We start from the raw sequence: 27441 nt of genomic DNA, 5'->3' as shown, positions 1-27441 counted from the left end.
AATGTAAAATGTTTAAAAAAATTAGTAAAATCTCGTAACTTAAAAAAATTCATTGTACGTCATTATTTGTAGCACTATTTTAGGCCATCCAAGCAATATTTTTTTATAGTATTACAAACTCTAAAAATCTGTTTTAAAATAATAGGTAACACGTGAAAATAACTGCTAAGCATAGTGCCTACGGAATTTGTTATTTTGAGTTCATTTTTGATATACGATATTAGAAGTAATTTAATTTCGTTTTATCCAGATATGTATGATGGTTAATGAAATATTATTTCTAAATGAACACTTTGCTTTCGTGATCTGGGATAAATTATTGAATTAAATATAAATGAAACATCATATTAAAAGTGTTTTTCTGAATCCTACAATTTACCCCAATTTTTTTTTAATTACACCATTTTTTTTTGTCTGTGTATCATGCATACAAAAAAGGGACCCTAACTATACCGTTTAGATATTGATTTTTCTTCGTTTAAATAGTTAAATTTTTTGAAACGGAATATGAAATATTATTTTTTTCAAAGCGAAATATTTTAAATCAGTTTGTAACACTGAAAACATTTATTATACTATGGAAAATACATTTATTTTTAATCAAATTAATTATTCCTGACAAAATTCTAAGCTTTCGTAGTAAAAGTTTTGCATATGCAATATTAAATGAACTTACACAGTGCTTCCAGCTTCAAAAATTTGGCTACATGTAAAATGAACCTTAACCATTACTTTATAGTTAAGGTTTTCAATTAAATTTATAATTTTAAGTTACTATTTAATTATACTCTATATTCTATTTATGTAATTATGTAAATAGCTTTTAATAATATTCTTGGTAGTCCATAAATTTGAACAAATACTATATGTGAAAAAATATCAGTTAATATTTCGTAATTCAACTAACTTTAATTAAACTGGTTATTTTCTATGTAAATTTATTAAAATTTACAATAAATATTTTGTTACATTTAAATTGTATTTTGAATTCAAAATTTTTTTTATGTGTATAGAAAATTATAGACTTTTCTTCCAAAGATTCGCTTATTTTACAAAATTAATGAATGCATCACAAAAAAATTTCCTTTGAAATTTTTCAGAATTATTTTAGTTATTTTTTTTCGTTTTTTGTTTTGTTTTTTAAAGCTTTACTTTTACTTTTGAATTTTTTTTTGATTTTTTTTTTTTTTGGTTAATAGGCAACACCTTAACTTTGTAGAGGGTCTCAAATAGTTAAGGCAAATAATTGTTTTTATTTATAAAATAGTACAAGCTGAACCGTGCATTACTTCGCTTATGAACATTGGAGTACCAGCACCCAAACCGCCATCAGTTTTTTGATGTTCATTCTAAAAATATAGAAAAAGAAAACAGATTAAAGTTTAATATTTCATTTTAAAATTTATATGTATACATACAGGGTGATTCAGAGAGATATACAACATGTGTGTATATACCCATATATAAGTGCTTATACATATGTATATATGTATATATTTATATATATATACTTATACATATAATAAGTATACATTTTTTAAGCATATATGTATATACTTATATATATATGCTTAAAAAATTTGTTATAAGAAAGGATAACGGTTTGAGGGAAAGACTAAGGAATTAAGAACTTTACATCATAAATGTCTGTTTGCAAAGGTTCTACATGGATCAATATAAAAAGATGCAATTCGTAAATAAATTTTAGTAAAGGCTGTGTTTCACAGGAATAAAATTTTTTCGTGTCCACCTTCCACTCGAAGTTATAGTTGATCAAACTCATGAAAATACATTTTTTTTTGTACTGGGTCCAAATTCTATAAACCAAACGTATAAATATTTCAGGTTCCCGAACTTAATTAAAGCAAATTTCAGGTTTTCGAATTATTTTATTAACCGTAAGAAAGCAAAAGTGTAATGCTATAACAAGCCTGTCTCCCAAAACGGTACTCTTATTCTTTAACTATTCAATTTTAGTTTTATAGTACACTATATATACGTAAGAGTACCTCTGCAGAGTTATACATTATGTGGTAGGTATATGGTACCTCCATATATTAATTTTTTGAAAATTTTTAGAAAATAAATTAAACGTATGCCAAATTTCATGAAAGTACATGAAAGAAAAGGATCTTGATCTTTATTGTTAAACATTATTTATGCTCTCAATATGCTAATTATAAGTAAAAGAACTCAAATTAAATACTTGCTAAGATTTGGATAAGGATATAGTTTCCCTTATCTTAAAAATAGTTTTTTAATTTTATGTAATTAGTTTATATGTGTAAATGCATTATGCTACAATTACCTGGTCATATTCACAGTCAAAATAATTACTTTGACAATCCATACATCGACACTGGTCAGACATCTTACATGTTATTCCCCATTGTTTAGCTACTGCTTTGTAAATTTTCTTTGATGATTTATTACTTATAAAGTGTTGTAATTGCTCATGTGATATTGATTCAAGATTCTGCTGATTTGAATCCCAATTATTATCATTATCTTCATCATCGTAGTAGCTATTTTGTACATAATTTCCACTATTACTATAATTATCTTCATTATTCCTATTACTATTCTTCAGTTCATTCATTTCAGCAATATAACTGGGGCATTCTTGATCATTTTCTCCAGTACAGTACTGATGGCTGTGCATATTATCTATGTTTTTTTTAAATGAAAAAAAAATTAATTTGAAATATTTTATTCTAGTTTGGTGAATTTAGCAGTTAACTTCATAAGGTCTTAGTTATTCTTCACTAAAACATGTGTGCGTGTGGTACGACACTTAGCAAAATTAGGTCTCTTGAATTTTTAAATGTTTTGAAACAAAATAAGCAAGCTTAAAAATATCCTCGATATTTATATAGAAGTATGTATGAACGGCAGGAGATTCATTCATGATTGGTAAAAGTCTTACACGATAAACGATAAAGCTTTCATCAATATTCTGCTACTCACATTACTTGAGGTCATGTGATAATATTGAAAAGTATTTTGCATTACAGTGCAGAATTTCAAATTTTTAAATTGAATTTATTCAAAATATTAGAAAAATTGTTGAATACAAAATATTACGTTAAGGACGCGACTAACAGAACATGCGCGACTAGTTTTCAGAGCAGATGCTGTTTGGTATACACGAATGGAGAAAAAGTTACAATTCTGTTTCCCAATACAACAGCTATTTGTAATGTAGCAATTATTTTAAAAGAAGATAAAACAAGAGAAATAGAGTTGATACCGTGAACTCTGTGACATGCATATGAACTTGTTGCCTTATTGTGAACAAATTTGCAATAACTGACTATGGAACAGATTATGACTTTAATTACGCTGGATTAAACGGTTACAAACGGATTGGAGAATTAATAACACCCTTCAAACATACGTTCGCAAGGATATTATAGTTACCGTATTACCATTTCAATTTGCACACAGCAATTGAAGTTTTATGGTAGCTACCGCAAGAAATCAAGAAATTTCGATGACTTTTATCACACATAACAGTTCTAATAATATATTTGTTTGTGCGAAGTTTCAAAATTATAGCTTCCGTAATTTTAGAGATATATTCAAATAACTTGAAATAAAAATGAAGTTTCAGGGTAGCTACGCGAACCACTGATTTGATCACATCCAATTTAAATAAGACTCCGGCATTTACAATTATAAATCATTTGTGAAGATTTGGTGAGTTTAGGTCAATTAGTTTTCGAGTTATCGTTCGGACGAAGGGAGGAAGAGTCGGACGGACCTGCAAACGGATAGACATATCCGTATTATTTTCCAAAAAACCAAATTAAAAGGAATTCAAAATGAATCATTAAAATTTCACCAATTTTTTATAAAGAATCTCACAATACAAATAGCATTCTAAAGACAAATAAAAAAATCTGATGTGGTCAGCACATAACCGACCGCATTGTGTATTGTCTAGTTAAATGAAAGTGTTACAGAATATTATAAAAATGTCTGTTAAATACTTCTTTCCAATTTTTAGGACATTAGTAAGCTTATAGTTAACATAGCTAGAAAAATGTAAATATGGCTCTTAGTAGAGTTTCGCTTTGTGCTACCCGAATTCCCTGAAATGCTCGCCAGTGAGTTTCGGTAACAACCAGAACTCAAATATCAAATTTTCAAACATCAAATTCTATCAACCCGTTCCGTAGGTATAGTAAAAAATGTAAAATCAGCCCGCAGATCAGTTTTCGAGAACTGATCTTTCCAAAAAATTTACATGTTCATGTAACCAGGAATTCATATATTAAATTTCAAAGAAATCGGTTGATTATTTTTCTTTATATACACAAAAATGTATATTTGGCCCGTAGTAAACGTCCAGTTGCTGATGCCTGATTTCTTCCAAAAGTTAGGAATTTTTGCGGACGGTCGAGCAAAGCTTATATATGAAATTTCAAGAAAATCGGTTGAATATTTTCTTCAAAATGTTCAAACATGTCAAAAAGGCCCGCTCAAAAGTGCAGTTCCCGAGGCCTGATATATACCAAAAGTTGATCAATCCGTGCCATGGTAGAAATAAACTTACATATAAAATTTCATCAAAATCGGTTCAGGTGAACTTGAGATACACGCCTGCACACACAGACCGACAGGTTGCTAAAAATAGTTTATTTACACTTCCCTACTATGGAGAAGTGCATTCCAACCGAAAACTCGATATGCAAAATTTGTTGCCATCACATGACCTACCTATTGTTTACACAATACGGTCGGTAAAAATTAATAAACATACAAATATATACATATGTACATATATGTACGTTTGAAAATCGAATAGTTTAAAAATATTTACCGTATGAATTTTCATCAATATCATTATCAAGAATCACTCCTTCAATAACATTATCATCATTTTGTTCATGTTCATCATGTTGTTGTTGTTGTAGATGATTTTGTTCATGCTCTTGATGATATCTTTCATCTTTACTATGTTGTCGATTATTTGATGTAAGTAAAGATGGTGATATTGATGCTCCTGATGATGTTGATGCATGAAATAACGGTTCACATGAGCCGGTACATTCATCGTCATTACTATTTAATAATAAATTTTCTTGTGATGATGGTGGTGTTCCTGTCATTGTTGATATTAAATATTCTGTTGAATCTATTGATTCTTTACGATTTCCATCTATATTGTTCAAACCACATAAAATTTGATTTGTATCATCTGTTATATTTGAATTTATTGAAATATTGTTAATTTCGTTTCCGATTCCGTGTATATTATTATGAGAATTTCGAATAAAATTTGAATTTAAATTTTTCAATTGTGATTGTGCTATTGTATTATTAGCTGCTGTTTCATTTTCTATTGTAGATGTAGATAATAAAATATTTTTTGTTGTATTTAATTCCTTTAAATTTGTGTTATATTGTTGGGTTGATGATTTTATTATGGATGATATTTCTTGATTTACTTCAGTTTCAATATTAACTAAATCACCATTTACAATATTACTTTCTGATAATGATGATGCGATTTCTGTTGATATTGTTAAACGACTCCCTAAATCCAAATTTCCTAAATGCTTCTATAAATATAAATTACAGAATATTAATATCTAATATAAATGCAGATATTATACATCTTTTTATGCTTATAACTAGGTATAAATTGTATGAGTATATCTAATATCTAGAAGAATATAAAAATTAATGGATTGACTTTTATTGTTTTCTTTCCACTTTATGATAAATTAGCAAATTTTATGGATTGGATTCAATGATGGATGTTAGTATAAAATTACTTTCGTATTTATGCCACATCGATCCTGTCCACATGAACATATTTTTTATAAGTAAACTACAAGGTATATGAAAAGATGAATATGTATATGTAGATATGTAATTGTAGATTTTATAAACTGATGCTTTAGATCTCAGGTTGCTGATACCAGATTCTTTTAACATTTTTTTAAAATATCTTTTATTAAATATTTTAACACTATTTCAATTATAATTTCATTTTTCTCTGCATTTAATTAAAATAGTATTTTATGATCATCTTTGGATTTTAGTTAATTGAAATCACAAAACTAAATCTATTAAAAATTTTACCGAAAACATTAGAAAACTAAATTATTTGCTAATCCCTCTCAATTGTTTGTTTTAACAAAAAGTTTTGACTTCATCATTCAATTCAATTTCAATTTTTTTTAGCGTAAAACTGATGATATTTTTCAATTTTGTATGCCCACAACTGCTATATGAAAGTAAATTCGGGTCCCTGTTATTAATTATACATACTTATAAACCAAAATTTATGGTTTTTATAAAAGAAAATGAAAAATATTTAAACCCAGACATTAGATAAGGTTTAACATAACAAAAATAATACAATAATATTTTATTGGTTTGCCTTTCGTAAGGAGTTAAAACCAAGGCATGTAAAAACACCCATATTTGTCATAAGTCCGTTAACTTTTTCAAATTCTTTATAATACAATATATATTGGAAAAGATTCACTTTTATATTTCTTGCTCGTATATAAATCAGAGGAATTACTAAGTTTTCAAGAAATCGAGCTAATGGTTATAAAAAACGTAAAGTTTACATTTTACATTTACAAATAGTTTACTATTTGACAGAATACCAATTGTTTGTACATTTTAGATAAATATGAAAATGTTCACCTAATATTTTTATGAAAGAAGTATGTAGCTATATAAAATAATTACTATAAATATTAACAAGAATTAGAATAGGCTAACATAAAAATAATAAATTAAAAACTGCCAAATTTAGTACAAAACCTTGGGAACAAATCGACTTGCACTCAAGAAAAAACTCAAGTGTTATAAAAAAACTTCGAATCGGGCATTATACACAATTTTATTTTTAAATCAGCTCCAGGAAATCCTCCAACTTGCCAACGTAGTGAAAATTTTCTTTTAATAATTGATCATATTTTTAATACAATTGTGCACTTTATCACCCAATAAAGATTTTCTATGGCATAGAAAATATCAACATATTAGGAAGAGATTATTCTTTAAATTTTATTAGGGAAAATGATTATTTTTCTTAAAAAATTATTGAAAGTTAAGTGATTAGAAAAATATGCAATATTTCTTACACTTTTTTAGTATATTGAATTTTAGTGCTCTTATTTGAAAATATAAGTAAGGTATGGTCTCCTAGATTTATAAAATGTGAATGCATATTATATAAAAAAGTAAAATTCAATTAGAAAGTAAAATGAAGGAAATCAAATATAAAAATGCCATTATAGGATCTCACTCAGTTAAAAGAAATGCATAAAAATACTCGGAAGCCGGAAGTAGAAGGATAAGCAAGAAACTAAATTCATATAGTCAACTTTTATATAAAATTTAAGGACAAAATTTATTCTGTTATAGAGGCAATTATAAAAAGCTAACACAATTTTGCATCTAGATGTAAGGTCGAAAATATTTCAAAAATTTAGTTTCTATAGCTATAATGACAATTAAATAATAGTTTTTCGACACAGTTTAAAAAAGTTTATAAAATTCAAATGGTTTGAAAAATTGCTGGTTATAAATTCAAGATTCTGTTAGGGTTTGGAGTATAAAAATATGCATAATAAGAAAACTTTGTTCTACGAATAGATGCTAAATTTATGTGTATGATTGTTATTAAAGTAAAAAAGTGATTCTTCTTTATAAAAATTCTTGCAGTATTTTTTTGAATAATTGAAGTAGGGTAAACTTTCAAAAAAGTAAGGTCTGTTGCAATAAACAATTTTTGTTATTTAATAATTAAGTATTAATCAAGTAGTTAAATATATCATGTGATTTTATTAGTTTGTATGTTGTTTGCAAAAAATGCATAGTCGATACATTTGCAACAAATGCTTTATTATACATACTATACTAAAAATATTTAGATATGTTATATTTGTTTGAAATGTTTACACTATGCATTTTTCGCATGCTTTTAAAACACATTACACACGTTTTACTGACAAAACTATATGAGTGACAGAGGAAAATTTTTTGTATGACATATATTCTAGCTCTCAATGTAGCGCATCGAAAAAAACCAAAAACAAACTACAAATTTCGAGAAATTTCGAGTTTTAATAAAAAAAAAATTCAAAAAAAAAAAATTCCAAAAATAAAAATTTCTGATTTTGGCGAGCTTTATCGCGAAAAGTATGTCTCAAATCTAATTGATTGTAAGAAAAAGATTGCAAAAAATAGGACCATCAATTACCTGTGAAACAAGCACCTGGTAACAGGCTGTAGCTGAAAGTCTGCTGGAAAGTTTGCTGAAAAAATTATCCCCGAAATTATTTGCCACCTTTTGCGAAATACTCTGTATACATTAAAATTTTTACAATTGAAAAACATTTTTCCGATTGGCAAACTTTCTGAAAGTCGGTATATGAAACTATACTAATTTCACAGATGAAGAAAGTAATATAATATATTTTTTATATTTTATTGTAAAAATTTTCTTTTGCTTTCATTTATAGATTTTTTAAAATCATATTAAAAAATAAATAAATATCGGATACCTAGCACTTACACAATGTATGAACTCGAAGACTAAGTAATTGAGTTAGTATAAATGATTATATTTTTTAATGGCGTGGCATTACCGTTCGGTTTCTGGTTTATAGAAATTTTGAAAAGCTTGCAGTTTTGGAAACATGATTTCGAAGTTAATTTGGAGGAAGATGAAGCTGGAAAGAGAGTTTCTTTTCACAAAATAAACCATTTATTTCTGCAAACTAAAATTTTAAACTTCCAAAATTTTTCGTTTAAAGAAAACCGATGTCAAAAATTAAAAAGGAAAAATGGGTTTAAGATGATTAAGACAGGCGTTTTGCAAAATTGACAGAAAAACGGACGGAATGAAACAAATCCCAATATCATTGAAAACATGCTAAAACATTAACTTATTCCATAGAGAAAGAAACATTGATTTTTTGAATTTTTTAAATAATTTTCAAAATATTTAAATTATAAAAAAAAATGGAAAAATTTCTAAAAGATTTTTGAACATTTTGGCGAGCCCGCTAGAAAACATCATGGAAGCCGCGGCTGTCAACGCTCAAGATTCGCTGCTTTGACTCTTACCCTGTACTATTCTGACGAATCATGCTATATATTCCATAACACATTTATATTATATGCATAAATACAAATACATACATACATTTAGAAATTTTGTTTAGGTATAACAAAATTATTGGGGGCATATTTAAAAAGGTTAAATTGATCGATATTACATCAAAATGGGGAATTATTGAACAAAAATAAAAAAAGAGAAAAGGTATTACAACTTCCAATTCAATGATTACATTATCCTGGGGGAATATATTTTTTATAGTACATTAAATTTCTGCTGTATATGTATATTGTATCTAGGTTAAATTTGAATGTGAGTACATACAATATTACATTTGAAAATATTATTCATTGTGCGGAGGAGTCTTTGGTTACAAATGAAGATATTATGATAATCATAAATTACCTAATCTCTATTCTTTTTATAAATATACATATACAAAATATTTTGAAGAAGAAAAAGAATAAATTAAGAAATTTATTATTATTTTTATTAAGAATTTTTTTCGGATTATTAAATTTGAACATAAATTTGTGGTGATAAATATTATCTTTTATTTTCATCTAAAAAATTTTGATTTTATATTGATTTTGCAATATTATAACAATATCCATATACAGACGCAGATATTAGAGTAAAACTAAATTTCCTTAAAAAGCTACCACTGTTTGCGTAAAAGAAAATTAATGCAGTAGGAAGAAAATTAATGCACGATTGAAGTAAATGTTTAGGTGGCAGAAGACTTTTGAATTGTTTCATTATTTTTAATTTATGATTGAATAAAGTATTGCGAAATTGCAATATAGACTTTTTCAATCAATTTGCATGATCCGTAAAAATTAATATTTAAATCTTAATTCCTTTTTATATGACGTCTTGACGTCTTGGCTATAACGTCCGTAAAATCCTGTTTGATAATTAAACTTAAGTTTCAATTTCTACCAAAAACATTATTTTGCATTGTCGTTTAAACAAAACATAAAAATTTTAATATTTTTTTTTTTTCTATTCTTAGGTTAATTGTTTCCAACTGAATAAAAAGTATTCCACACATTCTTTTAAAAAACATAACATTCTAATCTACTCCGATTTTATACTTAATGAATCAAAATTTGTGAAATAATAAATTATTTAATCACAACACCGACGCTGTTGTAATTTTCTGACTCTTATAGAATTTTCAATATAAAAAAAAAAATAAGAAAAAAAAATTATAAAAAGTTCTTTCCTGCAGAACGTGGAGAATTAAAAATTAATGAGGGGAAAACTTACAATGGGAAGTTTTCACTTTCACATTATTTGAGGAATAAAATTTATGCTTTTGATGTGCATAACTTTAAATGTGATAATAAATACACATACTTATATAAATACGTTATGAAAATACATATTTATATCTAACTATATGTAATACTATATACAAAATATCTACATACTTACTTCTTCTAAAACACGTTCATAAGATGATGGTGAACTATTCCCATCAACTGACGTACCATCAGTCGTATGTGTAACAATTGGATTTGTATAACCTGTGGAAAATATATACGAAAAATTATGTTGGAAAGCAAAAAAAAAAAAAAAAAAAAAATTGGACTAAAAAAAGGAACAAAAAAAAATATCACCTGAGAAATTTTATTTTTGCACCTCTTACTTATATTTTTGCAATTTAATTTAAATAAAAACCACCATTAAAAAGGGTGGCATTATAGTGAGTGTCTGGTGTTCAAAAGTGCTCTTCGTTTTACTTCATATTGTAATAAGTTTTACATAAAGTTAATGTTTTTGTATGTTTTTTAATAATAATTTTTGTTGTGTTTCGTTTTTTCTTTTTTTAGTGAGGAAGAAACATGAAAATGATTTTAGAGATTATTAAAAATAAATTTGAAAGGAAATGTTGGAATATATTAAGGAAATAATCTTTAACAATAAAATATAAATGAAAAGTTGACAGAATTAAAAAGTATAATAACGATTTTTTTTCTCTTATACGTTCATTTAATATACGACTACACACAAAATTAACATGTAGAATGCTAAAGCTAAATTGTGAGTTATTCAAAAAGTTATTCAGAGGTTGAGTTGGTATGGTTTAAAGAAAGGTTTTCTGTGTAATGGAAATTAAATTCGCATCTTATTACATAATATAAAACAATAAATAAAAAAGGAAGAAAAAGTTAATGTGAAAGACGGGAATATAAAAATGTACGTGAATTCTTGTGGATATGCTATGAAAATGTCTTTGAATTTCCTCTTCGACAACTAATTTGTTTCAATAATAATCCTTAATTAAATTATTTGTTACTTTTTATAAAAAGTACTATATAGTGTTATACTAAATAAAATTTGTTAAGTACAACCAAAAAAACAAACATCAGAACGTAGAAATTTTTTGAGAGAAATGAAGAAATATAGCCTTTGCTAGTCACTTGACTACTCAAAAATTTTACAAACATATATTTAGCAAACTTCTTAATCTCAGCGGATCTATACAAAATATGAATGCAGAAAGGAATGATCCATTCAAAATGTAATTGTAATACACGGTGTTACAATTATGTTTGGAGGAATTTAAAAAGTGCAATGTTCCGTACTTAAACACAATGTTATAAATGAAGAGAATCTATTTAGAATGTCATAATAAATAAACTTAAATAAACCAATAAGCACTTCTTACTGATCTACGTTGCCTTATACTAAAGGGAAGAATTTTGACATACCTGATTAGCTTTTTCAAAAAATTTTCAAAATTAATTCCAAAATCCCGAAAATACATTTTAAAAATCGTTTAATGTCAGAACCAAAAAACAGAAATTAAAAAGAAATATAAGAAATGTAAAAATATGTAAGTTGCTTTTATTCAAAAGTTGAGCAAAAAGTAGGAGAAAGTAACTCAAAAAGAAGTTTTCAAGAAAGCTGGCTAAAAATTTCAGAAAACAATTGTTGGCTTTTTCCAATAAAGAGTGGAAAAATTGATATATGCATAGTTTGTGAACTGAAGTAACTGAAGTAAAGATGCGTACGAAGTTTTAATGCGTTTTGCGCAAACTGAAAAACTATAATTTGGATATACAATATTATTTTATGAGCATATGGCAAGTAATGATCGTTTAATGGATGAATAGACGATAAGACCACATACCCACATATTCTGACAGTCTCAAAATATTTATAGATAGTGCAAAAAGTGAAGGGAGAACTGCGATGAGGACACAAAACCATAAATGCGCTAATGACCCAAATCACCTCGAATCAATAAAATACACTAGATTTGAGATGGGATGCATTCTCTTCCCTGAAGGGCTTTTAAAATAATACCCAATAAAAATCCAATAACTTTTATGTTCTTGCAATGCCAGATTAACACATACGTTATATAATACTTATTGTAACTATTTTACCTAAATTTTGTATTAGACTGACGTATACTTTTGTGTAAAGCCTATTTGTACTTTATTTGTTACGATATTGTAAGAAAAAATTTAAATATTAAATGGTAGAAAAAATTTAAGATTTAAACTTAGTTTGACATGTAAATCTTGTAAAAATGTAAGCTGTAAAAATAGCTATACGTCATCATAGTTTGACAACAAAATTTATCTGACGGTAAATAATAGAAATTACTTAACTCTCATCAGATTTACTGTGAGGTTTTTCAAAGTAAAAATAACTACAATTCATTTTTTGCGCAAGTGTTGAACAGGGATCAGTTTGTTTTAAATTTTGTTATAATTTTCATAATTTCAATCTGATTTGTAAATAGTCTTCAGACTTCATCGTAGATTTATTTTTATATTTTGTGGTTTCATATTACATATTTTGTTACAACAAACTAACCGGGATATTGGCATTCTTAATGCCAATTTGGCATAATAAATTTAAATTTTGCATTAAGATTTCAAAAGATTATGGCAAGTGTATTTTTAGCATAATCGTCTTTTAAAAAATCTGATGTGATTAGCACAAAACCGATCGCGATGTGTATTGTCTTATTAAGTTAATTTCTAATTTTTAGGGCATTAGTAAGCTTTTAGTTAACATACCTAGAAAAACATAAATTTGGCTCTTAGTAGAGTTTCATTTTGTGCCATCTAAATTCCCTGAAGTGCCAGTTAGTTTTGGTAAAAACCAGAACTCAAATATCAAATTTCAAGAAATTCATTCAATTCGTTCCGTAGATATTGTAAAAAATGTAAAATCGGCCCTCAGACTAGTTTCCGAGTCCTGATCTTTCTAAAAAATTTATGGATTTATTGCTTTAACACTTCGAATTTAAATGTTAAATTTCAATGAAAGCGATTGATTATTTCTCTTTATAAAGGGAAAAATGTATATTTGGCCCGTAGTAAACGTCCAGTTGCTGACGCCTGATTTGTTCCAAAAGTTAGGAGATTTCGTGGACTGTCGAGCGAAGCTTATATATGAATTCAAGTAAATCTGTTGAGTATTTTCTTCAAAATTATCAAAAATGTAAACCAGGCCCGCTAAGAAGTGCAGTTCCCGAGGCCTGATATATCCCAAGAGTTGATTAATCCGTGCCATGGTCGAAATAAACTTACATATAAAATTTCATCAAAATCGGTTCAGCCGAACTTGAGATACACGCATGCACATACAGACCGTACGTTCCCACCGAAAACTCGGTATGAAAAAATTGTTGCCATCACCTAAACTACCTATTGTTTACACAATGTGGTCGGTAAAATGCAATGGAAAATTTTTGAAAAAAAAAGCTGCAAAGTTTTCTTTTTATAGACAGCCTGCTTTTATTGTGTGATATATAATCCTTATTATTTCTTATTTTGAATATTTTTAAGACTAAAAAGATGGTAACATTTATTTGCATATTTATCAGTTGTGAGCTAAAAAAATAATAAAGTTGGGTCAAACCAATGATTTGTATTGTAGCACTTTTCCCTTCAACAAGTGAAAATTGTGCTTTTAAATACAGTCTATGTATAGCTATCACACTATTAAAATTATTTTCATTCATATACAAAACTATTTCTAAGATTGCATATATTTAGGATGACGCATATATGCAGTCTTTGAAATAAAGCGAAAATTAATATGAAGTGGGGTTAACATAATGCTCGATTTTAAGCGTTAATTGTGTGAGTTAAGAAAACTAATTATATTTTTTAATGTCACGGAATTTACCGTTAGTTTTTTACGTTTATAGAAATTTGAAAAACCTTGCGGTTTCGGAAACATAAGGTGCCAAAAATTCAAATTTTACAAATTTCAAGAGGCGATAACTTGAGAGGGGATGGAGATGGAAAAAAATTTTCTGCTAACGAAATGAACTATTTATTAATGTCTAAAAGCCTGTAAAATTTCAAGCTTCTACAGACTGGGGTCTAGAAGAACAACGACATCAAAAATTTGGAAAAAAAAGACTTTAGATAACGGTAAATTTAAACGGCCATTTTGTTTTTCTAAAGTTTATCTATAATATACTGAGTTAGGGAAAGTAAGCCGCTGACTTTCTGCGTTTGCAGAATTTCAAAAATGCTTATGGTTTCATTGCAACAAATAGTTAAAAAAGGCCATTTTTAGGGTTTTGGTGGGGTATAACTTCTAGAGGTGGGGAGATAGGTAAAAATTTTGTTCTACAAAAATAAGTTTCTAGTACAGATCTATATACGTACAAAATTTCAGCTTTTTATCTTCAAGGGTGTAGATGTTTTGTAAACAGACACACGGACAGACGAACGGACGGACAGAGTGAAACTAATAAGCACTTTTTTTCAAAAATTTTTTGGAAAAGTGCTACAAATGGTTTGTTCTTTTTATTAAACACCTTTGAATTACCAAATTTTTTAAATTTGGCATTGTATTTTGCTTAATCTAGAACTATTTAATCGGTAAATATCCCAACACTGATTATACTTTGAGAAAAATAAGCTCAAACCAAATTAAACTAACTATTTGCGTTTCACTTGGAAAAAAACATTAAAGAGTTCTGTACAACTACAAGAATTTCAGAAATATTTTAATGTTTGTGAGGATAAAATAACATCTTACGAAAAACGTGTTGGTTATTATCATACAACCTTGTGTATTCCTACAAGATACATATATAATAAACATAATAGTATAATGAACTTTTTTCATCTTCAGGATGATTGCATACGTTAAAGCATCCGTTGATTAGTTATCTTGTGTTTACAGAAAATTTATTATAAAATTTGAAAAAATAAATGTTTGCTTTAATTTATTCTTCACTTTGAAATTGAAAAACAACTAAAAAAATAATGAATAAAAACAATGATTTTTTGTAGCACTTTTCTAAAAAAATCTTGAAAAAAAGTGTCTATTAGTTTCACTCCGTCTGTCCGTCGTGAAGCAGTTTTCAAAACTTCTACACCCTTTCTTCAGAACTGAAATTTAATATGTACGTACATATTTACTAGAAACTTATTTCCGTAGAAGAAAATTTTTACCTATCTCTCCCTTATGTCCAAGAAACTATAAAAATTTTTCAAATTTTGACGACGCAGAAAAATAGTGTTGGGCTTGCTGCACCCTGGCATACCATATTGAAACTTTAGAAAAACAAAATGGTCGTTAAAATTAACTATAAATTAGTTTTTAGATATTAGTAAATAGTTTAATTTGTTGAAAAATTTTTTTTTTCCACCTCCATTCGTTCTCAAGTTATCCCTTCATGCAATTTGGAAAATTTGGATTTTTTGGACTTTATATTTCCGAAAATGCAAGCTTTTCCAAATTTCTATAAATGCAGAAACCTAATGGTAAAAGCCATACCATCAAAAAGTATAACTATTTATGGTAAATCAATAACTTAACCGTCCAATTCGACCATTATGTTTATGTTAACACCCCTTTCAATTTTTCTATTTTGTTCATCCTAAATGTATGCAATTGTTATATGGTTAAAAATAATTTAAATAACGTAGTAGATTGTTATTGAAAGTAGTATTCTCACTTGTTCAAGGGAAAATTGCTTTTCTATAAACCATTAGTTTGATCCAACTCTACTGGTAAAACAAAATTAATGTTTATTATTTTTTGTTTCATCGTTTTTGCTACTTTCGTCTGTTTTTAAACATTACCAGGAGGAAAATAAAATTTTAAAATTAAAAAATTGTCTAAATCTAAAATCACTTTTAAATCATAATCAAAATACATTTGTTAAGAACACTGCGAATTTCCCCCTGTATAACACCTTTAATTATAATGGAAATATAAATGTAAACTAAAAATTGCTTAATCGGTTAACAAACATTGAAATGTCAAATGAATAGCAACATTTGACGTTAGAAACATTATAAGTATTCTAACGCAATTACAGTTGCCACGCAAATTTGTTTAGGAATGATAAAACAGCTTCAATATAAATGCAGCTAATAAAACGATAACAGAAGTTTTGTTTTGAAAATTTTATATATGTCAATATTGTGAATTGTGAAGTATTAATATAGTAAATATTTTAAAATATTTGTGCGATTGACTTAATGTGTAATTTAAATTATTTACATGAAGGTTTATATTACTTACCTAATTTTTCAATTGTTGTATTCGGCAGTAAGGATTTTTTATCATTGTTTTCAATTGAGATTAAACTGTTACAATCAGATGAATCTATTGTTGAATTACTGGCTCCAATATCCAAATTATTGTTATTACAATTATTGTTGTTGCCTAGTAATGATTGATTTACTTGTGGATCAGAATCGACTTCTTGTGATGTACTTCTTGAACTACCCATACGAAATTTTAATTTAAATGGCGCCATTTTAAAATATTGTTGTTGTTTCTTTTTTTTTTTGACTTATTACTTTTTTTTTACTTATTTTCTTATAATATTCTTATTAATATACGTAAATATAATTTCTTTTTATTTTCTAGAGAACAGTAAAACTACACACCAATTATAGAAAACATAAAAATTTAGAAATAATTGTGTATAAACAAATTGACAAGTTTGTAAAATGTCATATAGTGTCAAATTTTATAGTTTTTTATTAATTTAAATAAAAATTTCACATTTAGAGAACGCATAAGTTCACAACAATTATTTTTAGAAATCAAATTCAAGTATTGAAAAAAGGTAATAGAAATAAAAATATTTTGATTTCGTATAACAAAAAAGATAAGTGCACTTTGAAACTAATATATAAAACAAAAAGTGTAGTTAATTGATCATTTAAATTTATTTAATTTTAATATATTTTGTTTTATTTTATTTCTAATTTATATTTAGAAACTTCTAATTTTTTAGTAGTATTGCAGAATTTATGGTGGTATTTTTTTTTTATTTTGAAAGCTTAACTTTCAATCTGAAAGTAAAGGAAAGAAATACATCAAAATTAAGATTCATGACAGAAAAAACAAAATAATAATCAAAAAATGGCACACTAAGGAAATAAATTTTGGGAATGATTTTGATAGCGAGCATTTTGATATTAAATTGAAAATCAAAGCGTTAGAAATTAAAATGAATCGATTAAAATTCTGCTACGAAAACATAATTTCATTCAAAATAATTTTAAATTAAACAGGAAACGTGAATTTATAGCAATAAACATTAAAATCATAATAGAATAATATTTTTATACTATTATGATTTTAATTTATAATATTTTTGAATGTATTCTATTTACGATGTTATTATCCTCAATAAGAAACTTTATTGAATTCGAAACGATTTTCAAATAAAATGTTACCATTGAAATTTAATAAGTGGAGTGTTGCAACATGATATGAAAAACACAACTAATATGTATCCGAAATTGCATACACTGAACAAAAATTAGTAAAATTATACCAAGAGTTTCAGGAATGAAAAAATTCTAATTATATTTCTAATTACGAATTCTAACGATATAAAATATTCTAAATTTATTTCATAAATAAAACAGTGAAGTGTAACTTATAAAAAGAGGACTATAGACGCAAACTATTGGTGTGGATAGTTGTATTCTATTTTATTAAAATATTTAAGATGAAATAAAGAAGTGAAGTTGAAAATAAATAATAAAAACAATTGACAAATAAGAATACTTCAATGCAAATTCCAAAGATGACTTAATATTTTTATATAATTTTATTCAAGAAAATTTTATGCATGCACATACATACATATTTAAATATTTTAAAAATTTTTCAGTTTTCTGATCCAAAATTTCGTGTTGGTATTCCCCGAAAAGTAATATTACAAGAAAATTTATTTTGCAGGGTAATTTTTCACTCACACATCGACAAAAATGTATTTTGGCCCATAGTAAAAGTTCATTTGCATACGCCGAATTTCTCCGAAATGGATACTGGGTGGTGGTGTTATCTGTTGAAGCTTACGTGTAAAATTTCCATTTCTCAAAAATGATAAAAAACATAAAAATATAGTTGCTGAAGCTTAAAATACCCCAAAGCTGAACGATCTGTCATATCGCTAAATATAGACTCAAACATTTTTAGCAAAAAGTTTTGATCAAAATTCGTTCAGTCGAAATGGAGATAAAGGAGTGTTCAAACAGATATGGACTTTGTTGGACAAAAAGACTGACAAATAAACAGACAAAAAGAAGGTTTGCTAGATAAGCTTTTAAAGATGTATAATTCTAAATGTATAATTTATTGATGTTTCACTATGACGAAAAAATGCATCTACTGTGAAATTTGGCGCCTTCAAATAGACCTTCTTATTTTATGCAATTCGCCCGGTAATAAAAGAATTCGTTATAAATCGATTGTTTAGTAAAACTTGTCGCCACCTAAATAACACGTAATAAAAAGTAAGGAAAAATTCCACTCATGCTAAAGAAATTCAAACAAATTCATGGTATTGCGCAGTAAATTTTGCAATTTATCTGTGTAATATTAAATATTTATTGGAAATTATATCATCAAAAAAAAGATACATCGAATGAAAGAATGATAATAAATGGATAAAATAATTGAAAAATAAGGTATCGAAAAAAAAAAATAAAAATAATTTTTTTTTGGTAATGCAGCCACGTTATACTCGTATGTTTAGCTAGATACCTTTGTGCCACAAGCATTTAACAATATAATTGTATAGGGAGAAACAAAAAGGAATAAAGGTTATGAATTTGGAAAAACATTAAAGAAATCAAAATACATTTTTGGTAAACATACTAGTCAAACTAATAAAACGGAATAAACAGCATGTGAGTGAATTTAATGAGAGTATGACTTCATGGATAGTTGTATATACTTGCGACAACTTATATGTGCTCCTGATATGGTTTATTAATAAAAGCTGTTAGTGAGGTTTTAATTGCGAATTAGGCGAAATGTCAATGTAAGAAAGTTATGGTTCATTTATGTGGTTATGTAGTTTATTTTGATTTTTCAGAGAAGTTAATTTAATCAATAGGGATCGGAATTTCTTAACTTTTAGAGAGGTAAATATTTTAGAGGTAATTAAATTTGACAGAGGTAAATGTTGCAATTTTGATAACAATTTCCAAATGTTTATTTTATTACGAACTAACTTAGTTGGTAATTTTATCTTGAAATTTTAAATTATAATTAAAAAAATTCAACAATAACTCATTAGTAAACAAGTTGACCGTATTATTTTCTTGGTTGAATTTTTCGTATTATTGTACATATTTTATTTAACTTAATCATTAATAAGTACGTGTAGTAACAAATTCTGCTTTCGATTATTTTTCAGTTGCTGTTCGGTACTTGAATGATATACTTGAACTTAGTGCATGTATCTTTGAATTCTAACACTATTACAAAATTGATAAAATTATATATAATTTCAATGGAAAATATATCTTTAATCCAGCAACATAAAAAGAAAACATAAGTATTGAGCTACTGCAAGTTATCTAGTTAGAGCACGTTCGAATCGACAATTTATCATATACTGGCATGCCATTATGTAAAGGTCATCGAAATAAATGTTATTTCAAAACAGAGCCGAACTGGTCATATAACAAATTTAGTCAGTTCAACAATAAGTCATTTGATTATTTTAAATTTCATTAGCAGTCAAAATGACAATCTAGTGTTAAATAAATTTAAATTAGATAAGATTATAAAAAAAGGTTTTTGAAAATTAAAAAATTTTTAAATTTGTTCATTGAAATCAGGAATAATATTATTTTCATATCCAGTCAATCTACTTAAATTTAGCCAGGTGTTACTTAAACTTCTACGTTCTTACTTTAAATCATTATATTTCTTCGTTAAATTCATATTGTATTCATTTGTAATTAATTTTCTATTTTCTTTTAATTTTAAAAATAAAATTAGCTTTTTTTATTTGTGATGAAAAAAAATCTTATAGTTTTTTAACTTCAACTAAACTACTTAATGGCATTTACAGATAAAATGTACGAGAAAGTACTATCAACATTAGTTAATATAAAAGAAAAATAATTGGACTATAGTCCTTATTACTAACTACGTTAAAAATATAAAAAACAAAATTAATAAAAAATTAAAATTTAGCATAAAAGAAAAGTGAAAATTAATACTTTATTTATTGCTCATAATTGCATAGTGAGAAGAAGAAAAAACACTAAAATATATGTTAAATGCATTGTACATGTGTATGTAAAATGTAAAAGGACTCACCATATAGCATATCATCTAATTCGCCTTCTCTCTCTTTTAACATTATTTTCCAATATGACTTTAATTAGTTTTTGTTTTCTTTTTTCTTTTTTATATTTTTCCACTTATCCAAGGTAACAAGGTGAAAATAAAAACAATTTTTTTTTTATTTTCTTTGTATCTCTTTTTGGTTTTTTTTTGTTGTTGATTTCAAAAAGTTGTTCTAATTAGAAATTTTGTAAAAAAAATGTAAATTTGAAATTCTTGATTACATGTATTGTTTTCGTTCTTTTGAGGAGCAACTATATTTTTCTTTAAAATAAGCCAAAAGAAAAAATTTAAGTAAAAATTACATCCTTTTTTTTCAATCCCTGTGTGTATCCTTGTGTTCAATAGTGTTTTCTTTTTTTTGAAGATTTTGAAAATGAATGTCGCAAGAAATCAATTTATGAAACGTAATACATTAAAAAATTAATTCAGAGCATCTTTTTTATTAATGAACTTGAAATATTTCACAAAATTCCAAATAAATACAAAAGAAGTTACAAAAAAATTGTACATAATATGCGTGTCTTGTACACGTATACCAATTTTTTGCAATCGAAAAAATTTTTAATTCGATTGACATAAGCTTTCCATCAGAATTTATTTAATGGAATTTTCCTTTTTTAAGTAAGAAAAAACCCTCAAAATCAATGAAGTTTCTGTACTTCTACAATATTAAATTCGATTTTTGCTTCAATAGTAAAGAAAGAAAAATTTTTCAGCTAGTTTTTAAAGCATAATTTTTTTAAAATTCGCCAATCCCTGTTTAGAAAAATTAAAAGTTAAAAACTAAATAAAACTTCACGCAAAGATAAGCAATTAAAAATCTTTAACCAATATTTTTTCAAACAATTTTATTTGCAGGAAAAAAATATATTTTCAAGGATATTTTTTAAAATGTTTAATTTTTCAACTCAAAAGTGTGGATTCAAACTATTTTACAAAAAAAAAAAATTCTTTACCTTTCTTTCATAAAACTGTTTAATTAAAAAAAATTTTGTCAATTATTAAATTTTTTTTTTTAAATATTTTTCAAAGATTTTTTTGATATAAAATAATTTTTTTTTCTAAATACAACACAATAAATGAAATTTTTTTTTGTTTTATTGTAGCCGCGACACCATTTTGTTATAATTATTTCTCTTTAATACTGAGGAGAATATCCTTATGTATCGGTAACATAGAAAAAAGTTGTTAAATTAGAGTGTTGAGGGAAAGAGAATATTGATGAGTAACCATATAAAAAGAAAACATATAGTAGAGCTTTTTTAAATGCTTGTTTTAACAACAAAAGTGTGGTGAAAAGTATAAAAAAATTTTTCTGTTATTTACTTTGGTTTTCGGTTTCATCATTTTAAAAATGTTTTGGTAAACTATAGCTTATATACTCTTTTATAAATGAATAGGTTGAATTCAATAAGAGCGGCATTAGTTTTGTATCGGATGTCAAAGAAAATTTAATGCTGTTCTGTGACTTCAAAAATGTGCTTAAAACAAAATCTTTACATAGTACCTTATTCAAAAAATTTTGATGAAATAAGATATATGTAGAATGTTTAGCAGTAAAGCAAAATACGAGTACATAACATGATCAAATAAACACATTTTTTAAAGCATGCATGAATACTGTAAAAACTTTATTCAAAAACGTTGCAACTAAAAGCACTAAAAGCTTTGAGACGATTGTGGAACAGTTTTTTGTAAAATTTGTTATTAAAATTTTTTATAATTTTAAAACGTTTTCGAAGACACCTAAAGTTAGTCAAATAAAAACGAATTCTTACTAATCTTTTGTTTTCTTAACTTTTAAACCAAATTTTAATTTTCTTAACTATGTAAAATAATTCTAATTTAATTTTCTATAACAATCGCAAATTTAATTGGTTGCAGATTTTTAATTCACGTTGGTGGACCATGTCTCATCGGAAAACTCGTTATTAAACGAACCTTTTTCCTGACTTGAAGAGTGGGAAGAACCAATAAAACTACAATATTGTCCGAATGAATGCGCTTCCTCTGGTAAGTAGATAAAAATTGTAATTTTTAAATTATAATTCTTTAAGAAAATCTTTTTCCAATGAATCAAAGTAGTAAATTTTTCAGCAAAATTAGTTCCAACACCGTCAGTCATGTGTTGTTCACATGATTGGCTGTTCACATATGTATTTATATATGTATGTGCTTATATATTGTATGCCAATGTATGTATAACCTCAAAAATTGATTTTCAATGTTAAATAACAAAAACAAATAAAAGAAAAAGAGCTTTTTTTACATCATGTATTGCCTAGTTAACACAATTTTGTGTCCTTATTTTATTATGTACATACTTTTTTCCCTCTTGCTCCAATATTTAGAAGAGTAATCGTACATCTAGTTTTTATATTCTGATCTGACTTGTCTCATAAGATAAACATATTATTATCTATATATACATACATATAAATTTGTAATATATGACTCGGACTTTTTCTTTTTATGAATCTCTTTTTTTTTTGTAGTTTTGTTTTCTTCCATTTTGTATTTTTGAATATGAATTTTCCAGTGATGTAATTAATTAAATTTTGAAAGTTATTAGAAATAGAAAACCTATTTCATATACGTTTTGAAGAATAAGGTACCAACCATGCATGTCTAGATTTTAAGCGAAATAATTTAGATTTATAAACAACAATTAAACTTGCTTATTTGAAAAAAATGGTAAAAGTAAATAAAAAATGTGAAATCTCAAAATACTGTTCGTCTCTAATATAGGGCCACTCATGAAATTTAGGTATTATAAATTAAAAACACTTCTACTTCTTGGACTACCTAGTTAAGTTAAAGGAATTATAGCTTTCAATAAGAAAAATACTTTTCTGTTGCCTTCTTATTTCATTAGAATTTGAATTAAACGAATAATTTAAATAAATTCGGATGAAACTAATGTTGAAATTTTAATGTTAAAATATTGCATACAATCAGGATGAGGATAAAACTAAAGAAAGTCATAATAAATATAAAAATTTGATAAGATTTTTTAATTAATAGAAATAGAAATGAGTTGTTAAAATTAAAATTTATTTTAATTTTAAGACCCGCTGATTTATGACCATGATAAACCGGGAAAGATAATTGCTTCTATAACGAGATGAATCATTTGGAAATGTTAGAACTTGATTACGTAATTTTTTACGTGAGATTCATATATTTTTATAATTCCAGTTGAAGCTAGAAAAATGTGTTGAAAATGATGAGCTACTTTTAATGGTTTCAAAAAGAAATTATTCTACAAATTGTGGGATGTGAAATAAATTTTTAGCTTTTTTCAAGTGGATTTTGTACAGACAGTTTTTAAGAACATATGTACCTTATTACTAATAGTTATATTTTCATCTGAATGTACTCAATTAGAGAATATTAAAAGTATGTTTCTTTACCTTTAATTCATTTGATGTAAAATTCAACAAGTATTTAGATTAATTTTATTGTTAATTAATTCAGATCTTATAGCTAGAGATGTGTAGTAATATAGAGTAATCTAATTGTCAAGTAATTTTAAATTTTATTTTATTTTAGTTTTTAATGTTTTTTTCTCTTAGATTTAATATACAATAGAGTTAACAACAGAAAGTTTCAGTTATGCAAATAGCATAACGGAAATTATACGCATATTAAATTTAGACACTATAGTATTTTTGTACTAAAAGCAAAAGCATACCCCGCATTTTTTTTTGAATAAGCTATGTACTCGTATAAGCTTTACGTAATTTATTTTAATTACAATATCATCAGCAACAAGTCAATATATGTATATTTTAAAGAAATCGGGTCATGTAAATTTTAAATAAGCAGAATTGACCACGCGCCATTACAGCCCATCTGTTGTCTTTTACCCGGCAAATAGGACCTGAACAAACTTAGCTGGACATCATCCAATTGCAACTAGGACAGCTTACAAAGAAGTACATTATGGTCAACACAATTAAATGACTTCTGCAACTCAATCAATAAACAAGTAGTATATTTTTTTTATTTTCCATCAATACTATTTGTAATAAAGTCAGTTAAGGCAAAACAAGCTTCCATCGAGTTTTTCTGAAAGCCACACAATTTCCCATGTAAAATATTATTTGAATTCAAGAAGGAATTTTTGAAAACGAATTCAGAATTGAAATCGGGCGATAATTCGATGGATTTGTTTTATCACCGGCCGTGTATATCGAAATATATGGCGATTTTAATAATGTAAAAAATTTACGGAGAGACAAAAGGAGAAAGTGTCAAAGATTTTGGTGGAGAGTTAATTTAAGAATAATAATTAATGATATATTAATATTAGGGTTAAAAAAATTGCAGAGGTGCTCACCTGTGTATTGTAATTTAACAAAATTTGGTGAATCTTTATATTTACATACTTATTCAATTGCGAAAATAATTCGGTTTCAGATTTTTAAAATCATTATATAATAAAATAATTTTATATTAAATTATATTTTTGGTTTCTAATAGTAAAACCATTGAAATTGAGAAAATCATATTATGAAACATGCATGGCGTCAAAGAAATTTTCATGGTTTCAATATAATAAAAGACTTTCATGGTTGAGTAAAGCAAATTTAGAAGATTATCACGTGCCTATGATTTTCATTTAAACTCACTCCAATGAAAATTATAGTTATCTGGTTCTCAATATAGATATGAAAAATACATGAATTCATGTAAAAAGTTTTTTTTCCTTATAAAAAGTTCCTTTCAAGCTTTTTTTTTCTTTTTATTAAATTTTTACTATGTACGTTTTCGTATAAGCGTACAAATATATTTATATATGATCGTAGGTATATATAATAGAGCGCAAAACACATTTTGTAATTTTTTTATAGGTTTTTAATTTCATCAGTATAAATCGAGTCCTTCTTCATGCTGATGTCTAAAGATATTAACAGATTTTTAATAACTTTATGGAATTGGGAGGAAACCTAATCAAGTTAAAGAAGATTAAACTAAGAACTTTATAATTGAATTTTAACTTTTTTTCCCAAAGATTCACTATTAAGGATTCCCTTTTAACTTTTTAAGTCTTTGCTGATTTTTTTTCCTATAATAGAGCAAAAGATAATTGATATTTAGTTGAAATGTTAAAAAAGGTGCAAGTTAGACCAGATTATAAAATAAATATTTTGCCCTTCAAAATCATTATGCGGTTCACGTTGTCTATTATACCAAACTACATACATATAAATAATACGTAATTAGGTTTGTAATCAAAATTCAATAAGGATAATATTTTTAAGTATATGTGGCTTATATGTTTTAAATTTATGTGATTATTATTTTTATTATGATTATATAATAATTTCGAAGGTTATTTTTATGAGAAATGTTACGGTTTCATTTCGCAAACGCAAAATAGATATTAAAATGTTGTTATTCATGTACGTATACACGGTGATTCAGAAAGATATGCAACATCGTTTTTAGACGGTAAAAAATTGGCAAAACTTTTGTTTCGGAGAAGATGCTTGATCTTGAAAGATACAGCTTTAAACATAATTTCATTAAACTTCTATTTTGTTTTGCTTAAATTTTTTTGCTTTTAAGTTTCGTTCCAAAAAAATAGAAGTTTCAAACAAATAGCTTTCGAAAGAGCTAATAAAAAGCTTGAAAATAAGAGAGTACATTATTTATTCAGGTACTTTCCGAAAAACAAGTTTTGGAACTTGGGAAAATCTCTAATTTTTCCCATTTTTAATTTTTTAAATTCTTGAAAAAAATTTATACAGAAGTTTTCCCGATATTTCAGCTTTAATTAAAGCCGCCAAAAGGGCCATTTGAAGTCACAAAGTTACTTTTGATTTTGATTCAGAGATTTTTAAAAAAATATTTCCTTGGAGCTTCTATCTTTTTTGGAACCAGTTCCAAAACAAAAATTTTATACATTTTTGTTCATCTAATCAATTCTATTTATTGTTGTACACCAGTACACCTTTTTTAATCACTCTGTATATGGAGTATATGAGTGGAAGGTAAAATCACTAAGTGGTTTCCTTGAAATATAAAAATTGAGTTATACATTTATCGATCTTTCGATTAGCCTAAAATAAGAAAAATTGATCGGGATTTCAATATAAAATTTTAATATAAATGATTACTTAATCTTTAATAGGATTAATTTTTTAGCTTAGTTTACGTACTAAATATTTCATGAAGGAGAAAATTGCCTAAATAATTTCAAATTTTTATTATGTTCTAAATTTTTTACTCTTGTGTAAATATCTGCTGCGACTTTACGTGGTGCACATATATATGTGAATTGTAAATTAACAAATTTAGGTTGAAGCCTGCATATAAATCCTAGTTAATTAGTTATTGTAATAGTTAATATAACATTAAATTCAAACGAAAGAAAATGGTGGTGACATTTTCATTTTGCGTCATCCGTACAAAAATTTTGTAAGAGTAATGATGCCGGCTGACAAGAGTTTTCATACTGCTTTTATTATGAAATGTAAGTATTTCAGTAATATAATTAATTTCCTTATTTTAGGAAATGTAAGCGAAACTTCATGAATAAGTTAGTATATTGGCATAGCAAAAGAGAGACACCTTTTCGAACGGTTGCTTAATTTATTTTAAATCCTTTTAAGCTTTTTTATTTCCCACACATGACTAAGTCATTTTTGAAGTCCTAGTGGCTATTGTTAAAACTTATACAACTTCGATCAAATTTTGTTAAGAATAGTGGCCCCATTTTTTAATCT

General features: G+C 26.1%; 1 protein-coding gene and 1 long non-coding RNA gene across 3 annotated transcripts; one reads left to right on the top strand and one right to left on the bottom strand.

The window, feature by feature from the left end:
- LOC129611103 (GATA zinc finger domain-containing protein 14) lies at nucleotides 1–21813 on the bottom strand. 2 transcript variants are annotated; one of them, XM_055524054.1, is made up of 7 exons: nucleotides 21664–21813; nucleotides 20678–20879; nucleotides 16619–17400; nucleotides 10535–10626; nucleotides 4826–5567; nucleotides 2309–2667; nucleotides 1–1349 (listed from the first exon to the last, which is right to left on the bottom strand). In XM_055524054.1, exons 3-7 carry the CDS (start codon nucleotides 16854–16856, stop codon nucleotides 1257–1259), a joined length of 1524 nt encoding a protein of 507 aa, XP_055380029.1. In that variant the 5' UTR covers nucleotides 16857–17400; nucleotides 20678–20879; nucleotides 21664–21813; the 3' UTR covers nucleotides 1–1256. The 2 variants fall into 2 exon arrangements, with proteins under 2 accessions (XP_055380029.1, XP_055380030.1); XM_055524055.1 differs by having other exon boundaries at nucleotides 20678–20780.
- On the top strand, nucleotides 19061–19940 carry LOC129611104 (uncharacterized). Its single transcript, XR_008697122.1, has 3 exons — nucleotides 19061–19385; nucleotides 19440–19488; nucleotides 19764–19940. It is a non-coding gene; the product is annotated as an uncharacterized LOC129611104 (long non-coding RNA).
- Nucleotides 21814–27441: the final 5628 nt, after the last annotated feature.

This window comes from Condylostylus longicornis, unplaced genomic scaffold, assembly GCF_029603195.1.
Source record: "Condylostylus longicornis isolate FDR11 unplaced genomic scaffold, ASM2960319v2 ptg000048l, whole genome shotgun sequence".
NCBI classification, from domain to species: domain Eukaryota; kingdom Metazoa; phylum Arthropoda; class Insecta; order Diptera; family Dolichopodidae; genus Condylostylus; species Condylostylus longicornis.
Note: the sequence above shows the minus strand (reverse complement) of the source record. Positions and strands in the feature narration are given on the sequence as shown.

What these genes read in the sequence shown, in the direction of transcription:
- LOC129611103 (XM_055524054.1), bottom strand. Translation starts at nt 16,856, where the DNA reads ATGGCGCCATTTAAATTAAAATTTCGTATGGGTAGTTCAAGAAGTACA. An exon ending in ATGAACGTGTTTTAGAAGAA is followed by an intron (nt 5,568 to 10,534) that starts GTAAGTATGTAG and finishes TTATATTTATAG; the next exon opens with AAGCATTTAGGAAATTTGGA. An exon ending in TATTGATGAAAATTCATACG is followed by an intron (nt 2,668 to 4,825) that starts GTAAATATTTTT and finishes AAAAAAACATAG; the next exon opens with ATAATATGCACAGCCATCAG.